This window comes from Eleutherodactylus coqui, chromosome 2, assembly GCF_035609145.1.
Source record: "Eleutherodactylus coqui strain aEleCoq1 chromosome 2, aEleCoq1.hap1, whole genome shotgun sequence".
In the NCBI taxonomy this organism is placed as follows: Eukaryota; Metazoa; Chordata; class Amphibia; order Anura; family Eleutherodactylidae; genus Eleutherodactylus; species Eleutherodactylus coqui.
In genome coordinates, this window is record NC_089838.1 from 156,718,632 (window position 1) to 156,736,044 (window position 17,413).

General features: G+C 40.2%; 1 protein-coding gene across 5 annotated transcripts in view; it reads right to left on the reverse strand.

Annotated features, from left to right (window-relative positions):
• Positions 1–17,413, reverse strand: part of ANKRD26 (ankyrin repeat domain containing 26) — an 80,365-nt gene that overhangs the window by 21,774 nt on the left and 41,178 nt on the right. For 3 of the 5 annotated variants that reach the window (XM_066591823.1, XM_066591821.1, XM_066591820.1), the window contains 9 exons: positions 16,538–16,584; positions 10,822–11,760; positions 10,241–10,377; positions 9,861–10,004; positions 9,076–9,106; positions 8,541–8,664; positions 5,460–5,673; positions 3,225–3,408; positions 129–269 (listed from right to left, as the gene is read on the reverse strand). In XM_066591823.1, coding sequence (XP_066447920.1) covers positions 129–269; positions 3,225–3,408; positions 5,460–5,673; positions 8,541–8,664; positions 9,076–9,106; positions 9,861–10,004; positions 10,241–10,377; positions 10,822–11,760; positions 16,538–16,584 — 1,961 coding nt within the window. The remainder of the gene's footprint in view (positions 1–128; positions 270–3,224; positions 3,409–5,459; positions 5,674–8,540; positions 8,665–9,075; positions 9,107–9,860; positions 10,005–10,240; positions 10,378–10,821; positions 11,761–16,537; positions 16,585–17,413) is intronic. The other 2 variants (XM_066591822.1, XM_066591824.1) reach the window with 2 other exon arrangements.

A 17,413-nucleotide genomic window follows, 5' to 3' on the forward strand; every position in this document is an offset into this window, starting at 1 on the left:
TTGAGCAGGCATTCTATTGAGCTTTGCCACAGATTAGGTTTTCATCCTAAATGTGTTGGCATTTGCCTAACTTGAATTTATAATTCTGTCATCACAGAAGCTAGAGAAACTGAATGTTATTAGAGTACCTCATCATGTTTAGTCTTTAATTTTTTTGCTTCTTCCTCTTCATTCTTTTTTCTTAAATTATTTAAAGCATCTTCGTTAAGTACTCTGGCATTGTGTTCTTGTGCATATAACCGCTGTGCTTCTTTCCGTTCTTCTTCAACCTTTAAAAGAGAAAGAACTGGTGATAAAACTTTATATCTAGTGGTTATGTGATAATTCTCATCACTATGGCACTGGATAGAATAACTTCATATTGTATTCCAAGAATGCCATGCAGGCCATAACATTTTGTGATGGTATAAATCTCCGCCATTCAGTACATATACATGTAGATACAAGTATCATCTCATGCAAGCGTCTTTGATTCTAAATCTGTTCAGTGTGTGCAGTTATGTTGTTGGTTAATATATAAAAGAATCTACTTTAATGTGAAGGATTAATCTGAAATATTTGTGACAATATGCAGCACAGCACTTGCCCTGATTCACCCGTACAGAGTCATGCTCCAAGGACATGGTCCCATTAAGGATGAATTTGAGAGCTAGGACTGGCCTTACAAAAAACATAATATATATTCTACAAGTGTGTTATCAATTAGGAGATGAAAACCAAAAAGTCGTGTTTTGGTGTTTATGGTTGCAGAATATATGGAAGTCAGGATATGCATGTGATATAGAGATATTGATAAAGTGTCATCCAACTATCTATATCAATTTGCCGTTCAAGGCCCTGGAGAAGCTGGGTAGACTCAATATTAATTTCCCCCCTTCCTCCCTCGCGTCTGCCCAGGTCTTTTGATGTCCAAAAGGGCAGGAAATCCTTTGTTCCAATGGCAATCAAATTAGCTAGTGATGGGGAATGCTAATTGACCTCCGCCAATCAGACCCTTGGGCTGTGTGTCTCAAATCTGGTATCTTTCTTTTATGTTATTCCTGTTTATTTTTAAATACTGTTTTGTTGTGTATACCCTTATACTCATGTGTAACACCCTTTTTATATAGATCTGCACTTCTAGTATTTTTTAGAATAAATCTGCAATTTATTAGTCAGCCTTGTCAGTCTTAAAATAAATTATAACTCTGAAGATTGTGTTCATAATTCACAAGTCTGGGTTCCAGTTTACCTGTTAAATCTGGTGGTGGCAGTGTGTATGTGCGCAGCACTGTAGAGCGCTGGAGTGCGTTGGAACGGATCAAGTGGCGATTTGAGCTTTCGCTTCGCTTGCATGCAGAAACCAAGGGAAGCTGGGTACAAATCAGCCTGTATTCTAACGACTCCAAGCTTGCAATTCAGCTAGAGTGATCGATCGAGGCTCGGCCGTGACAAATTGGTAGTGGCGAGGTGCTTGGAATAGTCTATGTGTGAATTATTGGGGACAGAGGCAGGATCGATAGGTATTGCCCCTCTCTCCGTGACAATGTATATTAAACTGCAAATTTCTTGTCTGCGGACAGAGAACAGACTGTATATTAATGGAGACTACAAGTGGGCACAAGGTGGTAAGGTAAGAGATAATCCACTCAAAATTATTTTTGGAAGTGACATAGCTGCAGCAAGAGGTTTCATCACACACTTTCCAAAGAGTGTCTCGAAAATCCCACGCAAATTTAAAAAAAACTTTATTCTTTGAAGTTCAGGATTAGAGATGAGCGAGCACCAAAATGCTCGGGTGCTCGTTACTCGAGTCGAATTTTCAGTGATGCTCGAGAGTTCGTTTCGAGTAACGAACCCCATTGAAGTCAATGGGTGACTCGAGCATTTTTGTATATGACTGGTGCTCCGCTAAGGTTTTCATTTGTGAAAATCTTAGCAAATCACAAAAGTCTTGTAAAAAACACAGAAATGGATAGGGCAGGCGAGGAGTAACATACAGGGCTGCATTTCGGGCTCCGAGGTCTCACTATTAAGCCACATTAGTGGCAAGAGTGAGCCCCCCCCCCCCACTGTCAGCATAACGATTGTTCTCCTCTGCCACAGCTGTAACAGCTGTGGCAGAGCAGAACGATGTTAGCCCATTGAATTCAATGGAGCCGGCAATACAGCGGCGATCGCACAATGAATTTTCGGGAAGGGCTTAAATATATAAGCCCTTCCCTGCAATTCATCCAGAAATGTGTAAAAAAAAAAAATATATATATATATACTCACCTGGTCCCAGCAGACGGAATTCAGCTCCGGCCAGCTGGCAGTTCTCCTGAACTGCTCTCTGTAGTATTCAGCAGCCGGGGATTTAAAATCCCCGCCTGCTGAATGAGCTGCCTCTGATTGGTCACAGCCTGACCAATCAGAGGCAGCTCTCACTCACACCCATTCATGAATTCATGAATGGGTGAGTGAGTGCTGCCACTGATTGGCTCAGCTCAGCTGTCATTCAGCTGAGAGCTGCCCCTGCGCTGAGCCAATCAGAGGCAGCACTCACTCACCCATTCATGAACTCATGAATGGGTGTGAGTGAGAGCTGCCTCTGATTGGTCACAGCCTGACCAGAGGCAGCTCATTCAGCAGGCGGGGATTTTAAATCCCCGGCTGCTGAATACTACAGAGAGCAGTTCAGGAGAACTGCCAGCTGGCCGCAGCTGAACTCCGTCTGCCGGGACAAGGGGAGTATATATATATATATTTTTTATTTTTACACATTTCTGGATGAATTGCAGGGAAGGGCTTATATATTTAAGCCCTTCCCAAAAATTCATTGTGCGATCGCCGGCAGCCCATTGCTTTCAATGGAGCCGGCTGTATTGCCGGCTCCATTGAATTCAATGGGCTAACATCGTTCTGCCGGGACAAGGTGAGTATATATTTTTTTTTACTTTTTACACATTTCTGGATGAATTTCAGGTAAGGGCTTATATTTTTAAGCCCTTCCCGAAAATTCATCCTGCACTAGCTGGCAGCCCATTGCTTTCAATGGAGCCGGCTGTATTGCCAGCTCCATTGAATTCAATGGTCAGTGCTCGTTTAATCGAGACGAGCACCGCGTGGTGCTCGTCTCGAGTAACGAGCATCTCGAGCACCCTAATACTCGAACGAGCATCAAGCTCGGACGAGTATGCTCGCTCATCTCTATTCAGGATAACACAAGAAAGGAAAAGTGCAACACTCAGTATGCTTAATACCTGCTTCATATTGTTCTTCAGACTCCTCATTTCAAGTTCTAAATTTCTTAGGGTTAATTCAAGATGTTGCTTTTCCTCCATTTCTTTGCAACACTGATCCTCCTTCTTTCTTAGTTGCTCCTTGCTCTTGTCATACAACATTTCTGCACTCTTCCGTTTCTCCTCCTCTTGCTTAAGAGTGAGTCTAATATAAAAACAGGGTATGTTACCTTTTGGTCATAGAAAACACCAGAAATTGAAGGCAGAAAAAGCAAACATGGTTCATCTAGCCTGCCCTTATATAATTTCCTTTCTATTTCTCTCTTAGCATAGATCTGTGCTCATCCCAGGCTTGAATTCATACTGTTGATTTCCCAACCTAGTCTGCTGGACATTTGTTCCAAGCATCTATTACTCTTTCAGTAAAAAAAACATTTTCTGAAGTTGCTCCCAATTTTTCTCCCTTGTTCTACTCTTTAGCTTTCTAATAAAAAACAAAAACATTTCCTGAGTTCCTGAATCTTATTTATACCTATTACACATATAAAGGTTTCTATCATATTCCCTTCCCCCTTCTTTCCTCCAGGCTATACAAATTTAAGTCTTTCCCTCCACCATCTTTGTAGTCCATCTTTGGACTTGTTCTATCTTATTAATAGCTTTCTGTAGATGAGCTCTCTAGAACTGAACATGATATTCTAGATGTGGTCTCCCCAGAGTACTATACAGCGGGATCACAATCTCCCTCTTTCTACTGGTAATACCTCTAGCTGCTTGCTTTATCTGCTGCCTGATTGTACTGTGGACTTATTTTGAGGCTGTCTGAAATCAGAACCTCTGCATCCTTCTCCTCTGAAGTTCTGGATAACACAGAAGACCAGATGATATGATATTCAGCCTGAGGATTTCTTCTACCAAGTACATTATTTACATTTGGAAACATTGAATTGTAGTTTCCATTGTTTTGATCATGTATCCAATGCTAAATCTTTCTCTATGTTCAAGACACCCCAGGGGTATTACCCTTAAAAATGGCACACTTTTTTTTGTTTGTTTGTTTGTTTTTTAATTCAGAAAACAGACAGACCTTACCTATTAAACCTTTCGATGTTACTTATGAACATATTAAAAAGAACAGGACCCAGGACAGACCCCTGTGGTCACTACTTGTAAGTTGTCCGTGTTCAGAATACACTCCGCTAACACCACCACGCTGATATCGATCTTTTAACCAATTCAGAATTCACTGGACTATCAAAGGATTAAGTCCAATTTTCACTAACTTATCTGTAAGCTCTTTACGTGGAACTGTATCAAAAGACTTTAATGAAATCCAGATGAGTGATATCAATCACCTTCATCCACTCCTTTTGTGACATAGCCAAAAATCAATGAGATTAGTTTGAGATGATCTGCCCTCAGTAAAAGGTCATGCACTCTAATTTAGACCACATAATTGCATATAACAAACCCTCCATAAAGCAGGGCTGGAGAAACCCTGTAACAATGGCTAAAATGCTGGTCTTGGTAACTACATGTTGCTCCATGCATCTCATGCTTTCAGTGGCCGAGTATTTCCACATGGGACTGAATGCATACGAGCCCTATGGTGCCACTAACTGCAGCAAGCTAGATATTTCCTGCTAGGGGCAGTCACAGATTGCTCACAGCAGACAGAAAAAGTACATATTGGTGGTCATAAAATAGCAGCGCCGTGAGCTCCACTCCGCTAGCAAAGACTATTGCAGGAATCTCCAAAACAGCAGTTGGCAAAAGTCTATTTGTGTGTAGCTTTGTGCAAGCAGAGGTCGGCCGGAGATCTCTTCCATCTGGCTTAATTCACAGTAAACAAACAGCCATTCACAGGTCAATCGTTGTTTGATTTTTGCCTGCCAAAACGGAATGAACGATAAGCGAATGAATTATCGTTTGTTGTTCAGTCAATGGCAGCACTTACTCTTAACAATTATCGTTTACATTCGCACGATCCAGCGATAATCTGAACAATATTGTCCCGTGTAAGAGGGCCCTGAGGATTGAACTGGTAACTTTTCCGCAGAGGAATAACTTTTATGCTTAACCTATCCCAATACTGGTTTGGCAATGATTTTGGCTATGCCACACACTAGGACAATTTTTATATATTAAGGGTATATGTTGATCCTGCTGGTCATAATTAGAACCCCGCAGCTACAACATAAGAATAAGCCTTTTCTAGTCTAGATTTAAGATGATAAAGAAAAGCAATACTCTAACCTTAAATTGTTGAGGTCACTTTCCCATTCTACTTTGTGATGTTCTATCAAAAACTTGAGCTCTCGGTTTTCTTCCATAATTTGTTGTACTTCTTTTCGTTCTGTCCGCAGTTTCTTTACTTCACGTGACAGAAGTGCACGCCGTCCCTTTTCTTTTTCTATTACTCGTTCGTACTCGTGTAGAATATTTTGAATTTTCAAGAACTTCAATGAATCTGAAAAAAAACAAGAATGTAAGCACTGTTATACCACATTGATTGTTTACTAGTTAACCCTTCATAACCAGGAGTGTTTTGGGTCTTTGTCCTGATAAGAAAATCAGTAGCATACCAAAAAGGTGAAACTTTGTATTTCTTCTACCCCAAAAATGTTTTCATTTTTTTCAGGACACATGGAGCTTACATATTACTTAAAATTGGAGTGAAGAATAATTAGGTCTTTCTTTTAAAAAAGGAAAAAATGGTCAGTAATAGGAAAAAAAATACAGTTTTTCCTAATGCAATTTTTAAAGGTATTTGTTCTATCAATATGTACCCCAAAAATCAATTCTCTAATTCTACCATGCATAACAAAGTCATACAAGTGTATATTGTGTAATGTACGACATCGCTATAGTGGCAAAAAAAACCAAAAACATTCTAGCTAGGATTGTAGCTGGCTCCTTAGTTTTAGCCACCGGCTCTGGATGATAATCATCCAAACAGAGACTTTTTTTCTAGGAAAGTCACCAAAACAGTAAGAGTCTGGATAGAAAAGCGTAAAATTTTGTGACTGGTGGTTTTAGGTTTTAAATTATTTTATGTTTTTCATGACAGGTATGTATTAATGCTTGAGCACCTGACGCTTATGCAAAATGCATCCATGCCACACATTTTTCTTTAATTATTTTTTTTCTAATCTTTCTTCAGATTTTGATTTTTTGAATTTTTTTTTTTAACCGTCCTGCAAAAGATTATCAGGGAGCACATTATCCCCGCAAACTATTAGATCACGGGCATCAGTGATATGTACCAGCCCATTAACAGCAGTGATCTATACATGCAAATGGTATTTCCTTTGCAGGTCTCCAAGCTGGCATGTTAGCAGAGGGATCCCATAACCCGGGTCTTCACAGCAGGGACTGACCGTTCCTGTGCTGCAAGAACCAGAGGACAGCAGGCTTCCTGCTTCTTCAAAGCTGCTGCTGTGGCTGCGATTAACAGCTGCTGATCCATGAGCCCTTTTTAGGACCTGAACAAATCAGTTTCTGGTGTCAGCATCTGGACCAGAGGCTATTACTTACAGCCATAGCAGGTGCAATGCTGCTGCCGGCTCCATTGAAAGCAATGGGGTAATATTCGTGTGTCTCACAACGAGCAAATCTCGCGAGAATTTTGACCGTGTAAAACCGGCCTTACATGAAGTGCTTGGGAAGGGGTTAAGGCTTAAAGGAAACCTGTCAAGTTGTATTCGCACCATAAACTAAGTCTATGGGCTCGTAGGACATGAGCCAATGAGGTCTGGTGTGTTCTTTATACTCATCGGTCTCCCTGTTTCCTTGCTTTCTTCTCCAGTAGTTAGCGCCTGGGCAATGCAATTGACTTATCTCTGCATTCAGTAAGCATACACCTTTCTCTATGTACGCATGCTCGCGGACTGAATGCGGAGAGACGACCGATGCACTGAACTCTAGGACCAATAGCAAGGGAACAAGAAGGCAGGTTCGCATACAAAAACGAAAACACACAAAAACCCACACCTTTCACTTCAGCACCCCGCCCTATGAACCCAAAAACTTAGTTTATGGTGCTTATACGATTTAACAGGTTTTGTTTAAAAAGGAGTTGTCCTATGAAATTCACTACAGTTTTCCACAGGACACATGATAAGTTTCTGATCTGTGAGGGTCTGATCACTGGGACCTCCAGCGTTCACAAGTACGGGAATCCAGAGTGTACCAAATTAATGGAGTGGTGATCACGCATCGCTGCAATCAATTCAATAGGACAGCCGGAGATAACAGAGTACAAGTACTCAACTATCTCTGGCAGTCCCATTGAAATGTTATTCACTTCACCTGTCAGTATATAGATATGTATACACAATAAATAGTGACTAGCACTTTCCTACCACACTCTATACATCTGTATATGTGTGTACCTCTGAATGTCTGGATGCACGCTTATAAAATGCAGTGATGTCATTGTGTGACGGAATAGGATTATTTCAGTAAGTGGCAAGATAGAAATATTGGACATCATTTAGGCTAGGGCTGCACAGTGAAATGTGTTGCATGCGATGTTGCATCTAATGATTGTCAACAGTGTCACAACCTGCAACCTAGTGCGACTACGACATGACAGTCACAAAAAAATGCACCTCACATGCAACTTTTCCAATGTACACTGCATGCAACTACGAAATGCTTGCAATTGTACGGTTTTTTTTTAGTTGTTGTTTTAAAAAACAGCCCAAGAGCAGCTCTGAAAAAGTAATGCAAAATCTTTTACAGTGTGCTGTCAGCCAACAGGTCACATGTAGCCTTAGCCTCATTAAAACGGTTATCTTATACTGCTAGATATGAACATTCCCATCAGTCACTTTGCAAGTGCAACTAGTGATACTCGTTTTCAAATATTATTGTGGTTAAGAAACCATGATCCATTTATTAAAGAGATCGTCCCACTTATAAATAAATAAAAAAGTAACAGTTGGACATGCCATAAAATAACAAAAGAGGCAATACTGATCTCTCTTCATACCCCAAGAAACAGCTGAGCAGCTCCGGCGGCCCACCCAGTATGCATATCTGGTAGAAGTCAGGTGATTGCTGCAGCTAATCAGGGACCACGGTGTCACCGACCATTCTCCTGGCACCAGCACTTACATGCTGGGAGCCATGATGCCAAAAGTTTGAGATGGGGTTACTGCGATCACCTGACTTTCGCCGGAGGTATATACTGGGAGGATCACCGGAGTCTCTCAGCCGTTTCCATGGGGCTGAATAGAGGAGAGTATAACCTCTTATTATTTTATGGCATGCCCAGCTGTTAAAAATAAATCAATAAATAAAGTGGAAAGTGTATCGATATTTTTTCATTACCTTGGCCATCAAGGTTGAGTTGTTTGATGAGTAACCTGGCATTTGTGAAATTTGAAGTAGGCAATTCAGAATCTTCAGTAGCAGTGTCAGAGGACTGAGAATAATCAGCTACATCTTCATTCATCTGTGTAGGCCAAACAAATTATTTTAAATATGTATTCTGCTTTTGTCACTTTTTAGCAATCATGAAAAATAAAGCACAATGTATAGAAAGTGTTCTAGTATACCATATTTCACCTTACAATAAAAGGGGAAGATGTAACCTCAGGTTATCCTTTTTGGTTAAGTTGATAAAACATTGTCAAGAAAGGTGGGTGACAACCAATATGTCCCGTTTACATCTCCCACTGAGCTTGTGACCCTCCTCTAGAATACTGAACTGAGAAACGGTCTGACAAAATCATGGCTAGATTAAGAGGTGAAATGTGCTGCCATGCCAACAAATACACATTTAGAACGAGTCTCCCCATTACACTTGTAGAAATTCAGTCATAAAACCAAGATTTAAAAAAAATAAATAAATAAAAAAAATTACCTTTTGTTTTCCTGTAGGTTTATCAGATGACCTAAGAAATATAAAACATAAAGCGGATTGAAACCAAAGCTTCTATGATATTCCATTATCTATACTAGTGCATTTGTGCTGAGATAAATTGAAGCTAGTCATGCCCATTAGATAGCTGTTGGCTTTGGGACACCTCCATCAACATGCGCACTTACTGTAGTTGAGCAGAGTATACATGTTTATTACAATAGATGAAGGGAATACGTTGCTGTCAGATACCCAATCCAACGTGTGCAATCCTTCCCGCTGCCCAACATCTACCATTGAGGGGACAGTCCTTCCACACCTCAAACCATTAGCAGATAATGACCTTCATATAGCTTGTAAGGGCAGCTTTACTGCAATCTCTCAGATGACCAACCAGCTAGCATGTGTATTGGACATAAATAATAAAGTCTATACAGGACCTAATAATGTTTATTACATGAATGATAAAGTCACGTTTATGCACTAGAGGTTCTGAAGCCAGACAACAATTTACATAGAGCCAGTTGACTATTAGGAAACAGAATCCTACGCTTCATCCAAAACCCATACAAGTTCCTGGTACGAGTGAGATATGCTGTTAGTCCCGTCTGCTGTTCTGTATGATGGGAGCAAGCCTTTAGTAGGGCTGCCAAGCTAGAATATACAGGACTCACTACAAAGTTCAATTGAAATAACTGTTATAAAGACAACTATCATTTATGTTGGATATTGCAGGTCAATATGTTTTCTTCCACCCATGCTCGAATGAATGCGAGACTTTACTTTACCTCCCATCCTCCTCCTGTGAGATTTCACTTAGGCTGCTGTCATCAAATACATCAAGCATGCTGCCATTCACTAAACGCTTTTCTTTTTTAGATAATGCTTTGTCATCAGCTTGGCTGGACACAGACTTTTCCACTTCATTATTCCTAAAGAAATCAACCAAGATGCTCAGTAAATGGATTACAGACCATCATAATAGCAAAGCTACTAAAAAGAAGGTATGTCTCAGAACAAAAAGAACAAGCACGGTCAATGACAAGGTCAGAGCACCGACTAGAGTTTTTGATTAGTAAATCAAAAACATTTTTTTTGCAGTGGCAAACATTTGCATACATGCATCCTAGTAGTAGTAGCAAGGTGGTAGCAGCATCAATTTATTTACCCTTTCTGTGAGCTAGCTTTAGACTTTGAATTCAGGCGAATATTAGGCTCAGCTTGTAGACCAGGCTGGTTGACGCCATCTTTTAAATCCTCGGGTTCCAACGGTCTGCTTTGAGAAGTTCCTTTCTCTCTCTCAACCTACACAAAAAGTTAAAAACCAGTGACTTTTATTGTATTAAACACAACTGTACAAAAGGCAAATGGATGGAGGAAAAGAGAAGGACATAAAGCAAACCGCGTGACAATGGATGTTTACACTTATGAGATTAATGAAGATGATCACACAACAGAAGCCTCATTAATAAAAGGTGAAAACCAATATGAATTATGAGCAGGGCACAGGACACACTGAAAATGGAAAAGTAACCAAAGCACACACCACAGCAAACAAGGACAGTGCAATGATAATCCTTTTTTTCTAAAGATTAATGACAGACATATTGAAGGCAAGATGGCACCCAAAGTTCACAGTGTAGGCTCCACTGAAACCTTCTTCTACAGGACAAGAGAAACAAACATTAAAGTTCATTTACTGTTCAGAGAGAAGCAGAGACATAGGGCCTGAAGACTGCAAACCTCTACCTCTTTCTGTAGTTGTTTTCTCTCTCTTGTCAAATTCAGGAATACCATTTGTAGCATTCCTACCTCGTTCTTAAATCTTCTCATCTCTTGGTTGAGTTGTCTGTCTAGATTCTCTCTAGGTTCATCATAAACAAAGTCTTTAGGCATATCTTCAGGTTCCAGATTATTGTGCTGAGGCTGGCCATTATTATTATGTTCCAGATTATTGTGCTGAGGCTGGCCATCATTATTAAATGGCTTTGGTACCCTCTCATACTTCTCGAAGGGCTCATTTCCAGAGCTCGGATTGGAGATACTTTTCATTACTTTTTCAGAATATGACAACAACTTATGTCCAAAATGCTTCTGCACAGGAGCAATGGAATCACTAAACATATACGCTGGGAGATTGTCTTTTGCTACTAAGGGAGAAGGCTCATTTTTAACAGCGTCATGCTCCTGAGATCCACTTCCAGTCTTATTGTCATGCTGGATGGAATTATTGTTTCCAGAACCCTTTCCCTCCCACTTAACAGCCAATGGTGCAGCCACCATGTAGCTTGAGTTTGTAGGTTCAGCTGCTAATAGATGTTCTTCAGAGGATGAAGCATGCTCTTCCTCTGCTACATGTTTGCCTCTGTTATCCAGGCCAGAGAAACTCCAATCTTGGCTTTTTTTGGTCTTAAAAGAAGTCTTTTTCTTATTAGACATTTCCCCAAACTTTTGCTTTAGTTCAGCTGTAATGCCTTTAAAATGCGTTTTTACATCCTTTTTCTCACTCTCAACCCACAGTTTTTCATATTTTTCCTCCCAAGGCAGATCAGATTCAGATGAAGACTCCCCATTGTCAGGAATTGTTTTTAAAGTTTGATTTTCAAGCTGCTGTTGTGCGATCACTGCATTAGTATCATTTGACAGATCATCCTTTCTTAGGTTGAACTTCATTAACATATGCTCAGCCTCCATTTTTACATAGAAATACAAAACAAATTTAAACTTGCAAAAGTTATGGAACACCAGATTTAAAACAACTCTAACAACAGTCAACAAGAATGTTGAAATGTTAAAACATAGCTGAAAATATGAATTACCAAATGAAAAGGGTAGAACAGTACTGAAAACAATTACATCTGTTAATAAATTGGAAAGGATTTATATATACCCACACTCAAGTGATAATCCAAATATATCCTTTCCTCTATGGGGGGTCTGTATGTATCCTGTGGCCATTTTATTGAACTCCTTATGAAAACATTTTTCCTTGCTTGCCAGAGGCTCCTGGACTATTCATATGGTAACACTTTAGGCAGGGGTGCCCAACATGCGACTCTTAGATCAAATGTGGCTTAAAATGATGCTATGTGCAGACCCCAGCCATTTGGCTACAGATATGACTGGGTGAAACTGTTCACATGTAGTTCCCATATCAGAAAGTAGAGAAACAACAGTGAAGAGTAAGTACTAGAACTATATGGGATGGGAAGTTAAAAGACAGGTAAACATATACAGCTAATTAATACATTTGAGAACCTCGCTATTAGAAGTGGAAAGAAAGAATAAAGTAAAAAATTCAGAGGGCAAGTAGAGGAGCAAGAGACACCGATCACAAACTAAAATGTTTCTACACAAATGCACAGAGCAAGGGAAACAGACAAGGGGAATTGGAGCTAACACAGGAAGAGAAATATGATGTCATAGGCATCACAGAAACTTGGTGGAAGGATACACATGATTGGAATACAAGGTTTGAAGGATACAACTTATTTATAAGAAACAGACCTAAAAAAGGGGAGGAGGTGTTGTATTGTATGTTAGGAAAATATTCATCTTCACTGAGATTCAAGCTTCAGAGCATGGGAGTACTGTAGAAACTGTTTGGGTAAGAATACAAGAAGAGAACAAACAGAAAGGATACTATTGTAGGCATTTACTATAGGCCACCTGGACAAGCAGAAGATATTGATGAACTCTTTCTACATCAGATGGCCAAGCTCTCAAAAAAACATAACATAGTGATCATGGGAGATTTAACCTATCCAGAAATTTGTTGGGAATCTCTCTCAGGTAAAAGTAATGTATCCAACAAAGTCCTATTCTCTCTTGCTGACAACTTAATCTTCCAAAAAGGTCGAAAACAAGGGGATCTGCTATATTGGACCTAATTCTTACCAACAGGGAGGAAATGATTGAGGAAGTAAGGATGGCTGGGACCTTCGGAGGCAGTGATCATGCTATCCTTGAATTTTGGATAAAAGAGGGAGGAAGACCTGAGGAAACTCAGACCTCAAGGTTGGATTCCAGAAAGGCAGAGTTCAATGAACTCAGAAAGAGGGTAGGAAGAATCCAATGGCTGGATGTTCTTAAGGACTAAAATGTCCAGGAAGGTTGGGAAATATTGCGAAATGAGATTCTCAAAGCACAAGCGTTAACAATCCCTAAAAGAAGGAAGAATGAGAAGAATTTAAAGAAACCAGGATGGATGAACACAGAACGTGCAGACATTAAAACCGAAGAAAAATATGTTTATCAAATGGAAAGAGGGGGGAATATCTAAAGAAGAATATAACATAGACTGCAGAAACTGTAGGGCAAGTATCAGAAAAGCGAACGCTAATAATAAATTGAGGCTTGCAACAGAGGCCAAAAGCAATTAAAAGGGATTTTGGGGGTATGTCAAAAGCAAAAGAAAAGTCAAAGATGCTATAGGATGCTTACAAATGAAAATGGTGAACTGGTTAAAAATGATGTTGAGAAGGCTGGACTTTTGAATTCCTATTTTGTATCTGTTTTCTCTTAGAAAGTAGATGGAACATCAACTCATCTTCCCTGTGCCATTGGGGGAATAAAAGATGGTAAGGGAACACTTGGCTAACTAGGATACTAAAGGAAGCAGCGGAGGTAATTGCTGAGCCACTTGCCATAATCTTTGAAAAGATTGGAAAAGGGCAAATGTTGTCCCCATCTTCAAAAAAGGAAAAGAAGGTGGATCCAGGAAACTACAGGCCTGTGAGCCTGACTTCTATACCAGGAAAGAACTTTGAACAAATTATTAAACAAAGAAGTCATGCCAGACTAATCTAATTTCCTCCTATGTCAGTATTACCGACTGGGTTGATCAGGAAACTGCGGTGGTGGATATAGTTTATCTTGACTTTAGTAAAGCATTTGACAACATATCTCATACCATACTTATTGAAAAAAATGACCAGATATGGGATTGACAAGGCAACGGTTAGGTGGATTCACAACTGGCTGATTGATCATACTCAAAGAGCGGTCATAAATGGCTGCACATCCAGATGGAAGAATGTATCAAGTGGGGTACCACAAGGCTCTGTCCTAGTACCAGTGGTGTTCAACATTTTTATCAATGATCTGGAGGAGGGAATTGATGGGAAACTGAGCAAATTTGCCGACAACACAAAGCTAGGAGGGATAGCTAACACTAGAGAAGAGAGAGTATTCGAAAAGATCTAGAAAAGCTTGAACAGTGGGCAGCGAATAACAGAATTATATTTAACAAGGAGAAATGCAAAGTCCTACATCTGGGCAAGAAAAATGAAAAAAGCACATACAGAATGGGAGGAATTGAGCTAAGCAGCAGCACATGTGAAAAAAACTTGGGTATACTAATAGATCATAGACTGAACATGAGTCAACAATGTAATGCAGCAGCCAAAAAGGCAAACAATTCTGGGATATATTAAGAGAAGCATAGAGTCTAGATCACGTGAGGTCATTATCCCCCTCTACTCTTCCTTAGTAAGACCTCATCTGGAATACTGTGTCCAGTTCTGGGCACCTCAAAAAAGACAGACAAACTAGAGCAAGTTCAGAGAAGAGTTACCAAGATGGTGAGCGGTCTGCAAATCATGTCCTATAAAGAACGGTTAAAGCATCTGGGAATGTTTAGCTTGCAAAAAAGAAGGCTGAGAGGAGACTTAATAGCGGTCTACAAATATCTGAAGGGCTGTCACAGTGCAGAGGGATCAGCCCTATTCTCATTTGCACAAGCGAAGATTAGAAGCAATGGGATGAAACTGAAAGGGAGGAGACACAGATTAGATATTAGAAAAAAACTTTGACTGTGAAGGTGATGAATGAGTGGAACAGGTTACCACGGGAGGTGGTGAGTTCGCCTTCAATGGAAGTGTTCAAACAAAGGCTTGAGAAAAATCTGTCTGGGATGATTCAGTAAATCCTGCACTTAGCAGGGAGTTGGACCCGATGACCCTGGAGGTCCCTTCCAACTCTACCATTCTATGATTCTACTAGTGGTGGACTGTGTAGCCATCTCTAGGAATACCCTATATCTGGAAAATAGGTTCAACTTCACTCCTGTTTGGTACTTCAGAACGTATACGAGTTAAGAGGTGGCCATCTAAATGTTGGGCATTTTCTTTTCCCAGAGAATCTCTTTAAGCCTTGGTTCACACAGGGCGGATTTGCCACGGAATTTCATTGTGGCTGCTAATCCTGACACTAGCCAGCCATGTGGACGAGATTTGTCCACACGAGGTGGACAATGAGTTGCAGCAAAGTCGGCACTGCAGCGTGGACTCCTGGGACACAGCAGGTCAATTCTTTTTTTTTTTCCGTTGTGGCCTTGCTCCTCTCTTTGGGAGAGCCAGCCGCAACGGAAAAGCATGCGGCATATTCGCTCCAAAACCACTGGCTGAGTGCTGCGGGTTTTGAAGCTGCTCTTATCCTGCAAAAATCTTGCATTTTTTTGCTGCGGCAAACCCCCAAGACTTCCGCAAGAAATCCGCCCTGTGTGAACCCAGGCTTAATGGAGTTGGCCGCTACAGGGTTATATCAAAATGCAGCGTTTTAATATCAATGTAGACAATATACTAGCATTTTCAATTCTACTTCGCACTTCTTTATGAAAAAACTACGTTCTCTGCTTGCCCAGCCTCCTTTTGTCCAGAGTGGCTGATTACGGATAGGCATGTGACCTGGTACTTCACAGCAGCACACCGGAAACTAGGGCAGTGCGGTGGAAAAGGCCAAGTGATGTTCTAAGTCACAGGCCTCTCTATAAGTACCTATTTTTTCAATGGGGGAGGGGAGGCGGCAGGGCCAGCAGAGTATGTGGATGTCATACAGAAGAATGGGGAGAAGTAGATTATTAAGTGCCTACATTCATATTAAAAATGCTATATTTTGATAGTGCCAAACCCCTTTAACATTAGTAACCTGTGTCACACCGCGGCTGCCGACAAGTCTAATAAAATCATGGGTTGCATCAAACAGATATAAAATAGGCATACATGCTCAATATAAAAACATATTGGGACATTTATTCATTGCTTTACATCAGAATACTGGCTTAGAAAAGTGGCAAAATGTTGCTAATTTTATGTTCCCTCGCCAGCTCTGCCACTTTTGTAAAAAGTGGATAGTGCTTGTTAGAATAAGAGTATGGCCGCTCCAGACAAACAGATTTATGTATCATTTTACAGCAAAAACTGGCATAAATAATACCAGCTCCCAGCTGGAGTCGATTTCTGTGTCAGCGCATGGAAGAGCTGAGAGAGCCACTTAATATATGAAAAGATGTGCGCCTCTTCATATTGAACCATGTAACACTTCATTCTAATTATTCTCTACAATTTCAGCACTGCAAAATAGGTTTTGCTTTTTTTAAGAAATGTAGGCCAATAAGTTTGGGTAAAAAGATTTATAAATAGCAATATTTAAAAAAAAAAAAAGGAAGAAAAAACCCCCAACTTACCGATGTATTATTCATGCATTTGGTCAACGGATTCCCATTTGATAACCCTGTCATGAAAACATAACATTTTTAAATAGTTACACGTGTAAAAAATGCTTTTAATCAAAAATGTAGTGAAATTTATTGTAGTATTGAGTGGACCTGCACTGTTAACATCATCATTTGTTAGCCATTAATACATATCACATCTAAAAGAGGATTTGCTTTCATTTCATATCACAGAGAAACATGTAGTAAGAGGTTTCCAACAAATAGTTAAAAGGAGTTTTCCTGAGTATTTTTTTAAAACTGGTCTAGCACACGTTCCTGCAGCTCCAGCGCCGCCTCTCCGTTCACCAGCTTCCGAGTCATGGGCTGCCGCCATTCACGGGACTCGGCAGACTCCAGCACTTGGCATAGTAAAATAGTAATATTCTTTATTAGGAAGTCCACACATATAGACTTGTTTTGCTTACATATTTAGGCCACTCTCTTACACATGCGCTTTTTACCACAGCGGTAATTGCAGTAGAACGCTCCCCCTGCTTTTAATGGGGCTTCGCAGACATGCGCTTGAATGTAGCGTTTTCGAATGTCACGATTTTTAAGTGCTGTTTGCGCCATTGTGCCACATTTTCACGCTTTTTAATGCGCCTTATCACCCAACAAAATGATCAGGTGCGTTAAAAACCACCGTCGTACGCAGTAACTTGCGTCTGAAAACGGCAGTAAAATCGCAGTGTTTTACCAACACTGTGTGTGAAAGTGGCCTTACAGCTAAGGTGCCCGAGTTGTTTATTTATTTCCTAACAAAAAGTACATATATTTTACTCTGCCAAGATACTTGGTCAGCTCTTCTTGTTTCATTGCATTTAATGGGATTTTAGAAGATCTGTG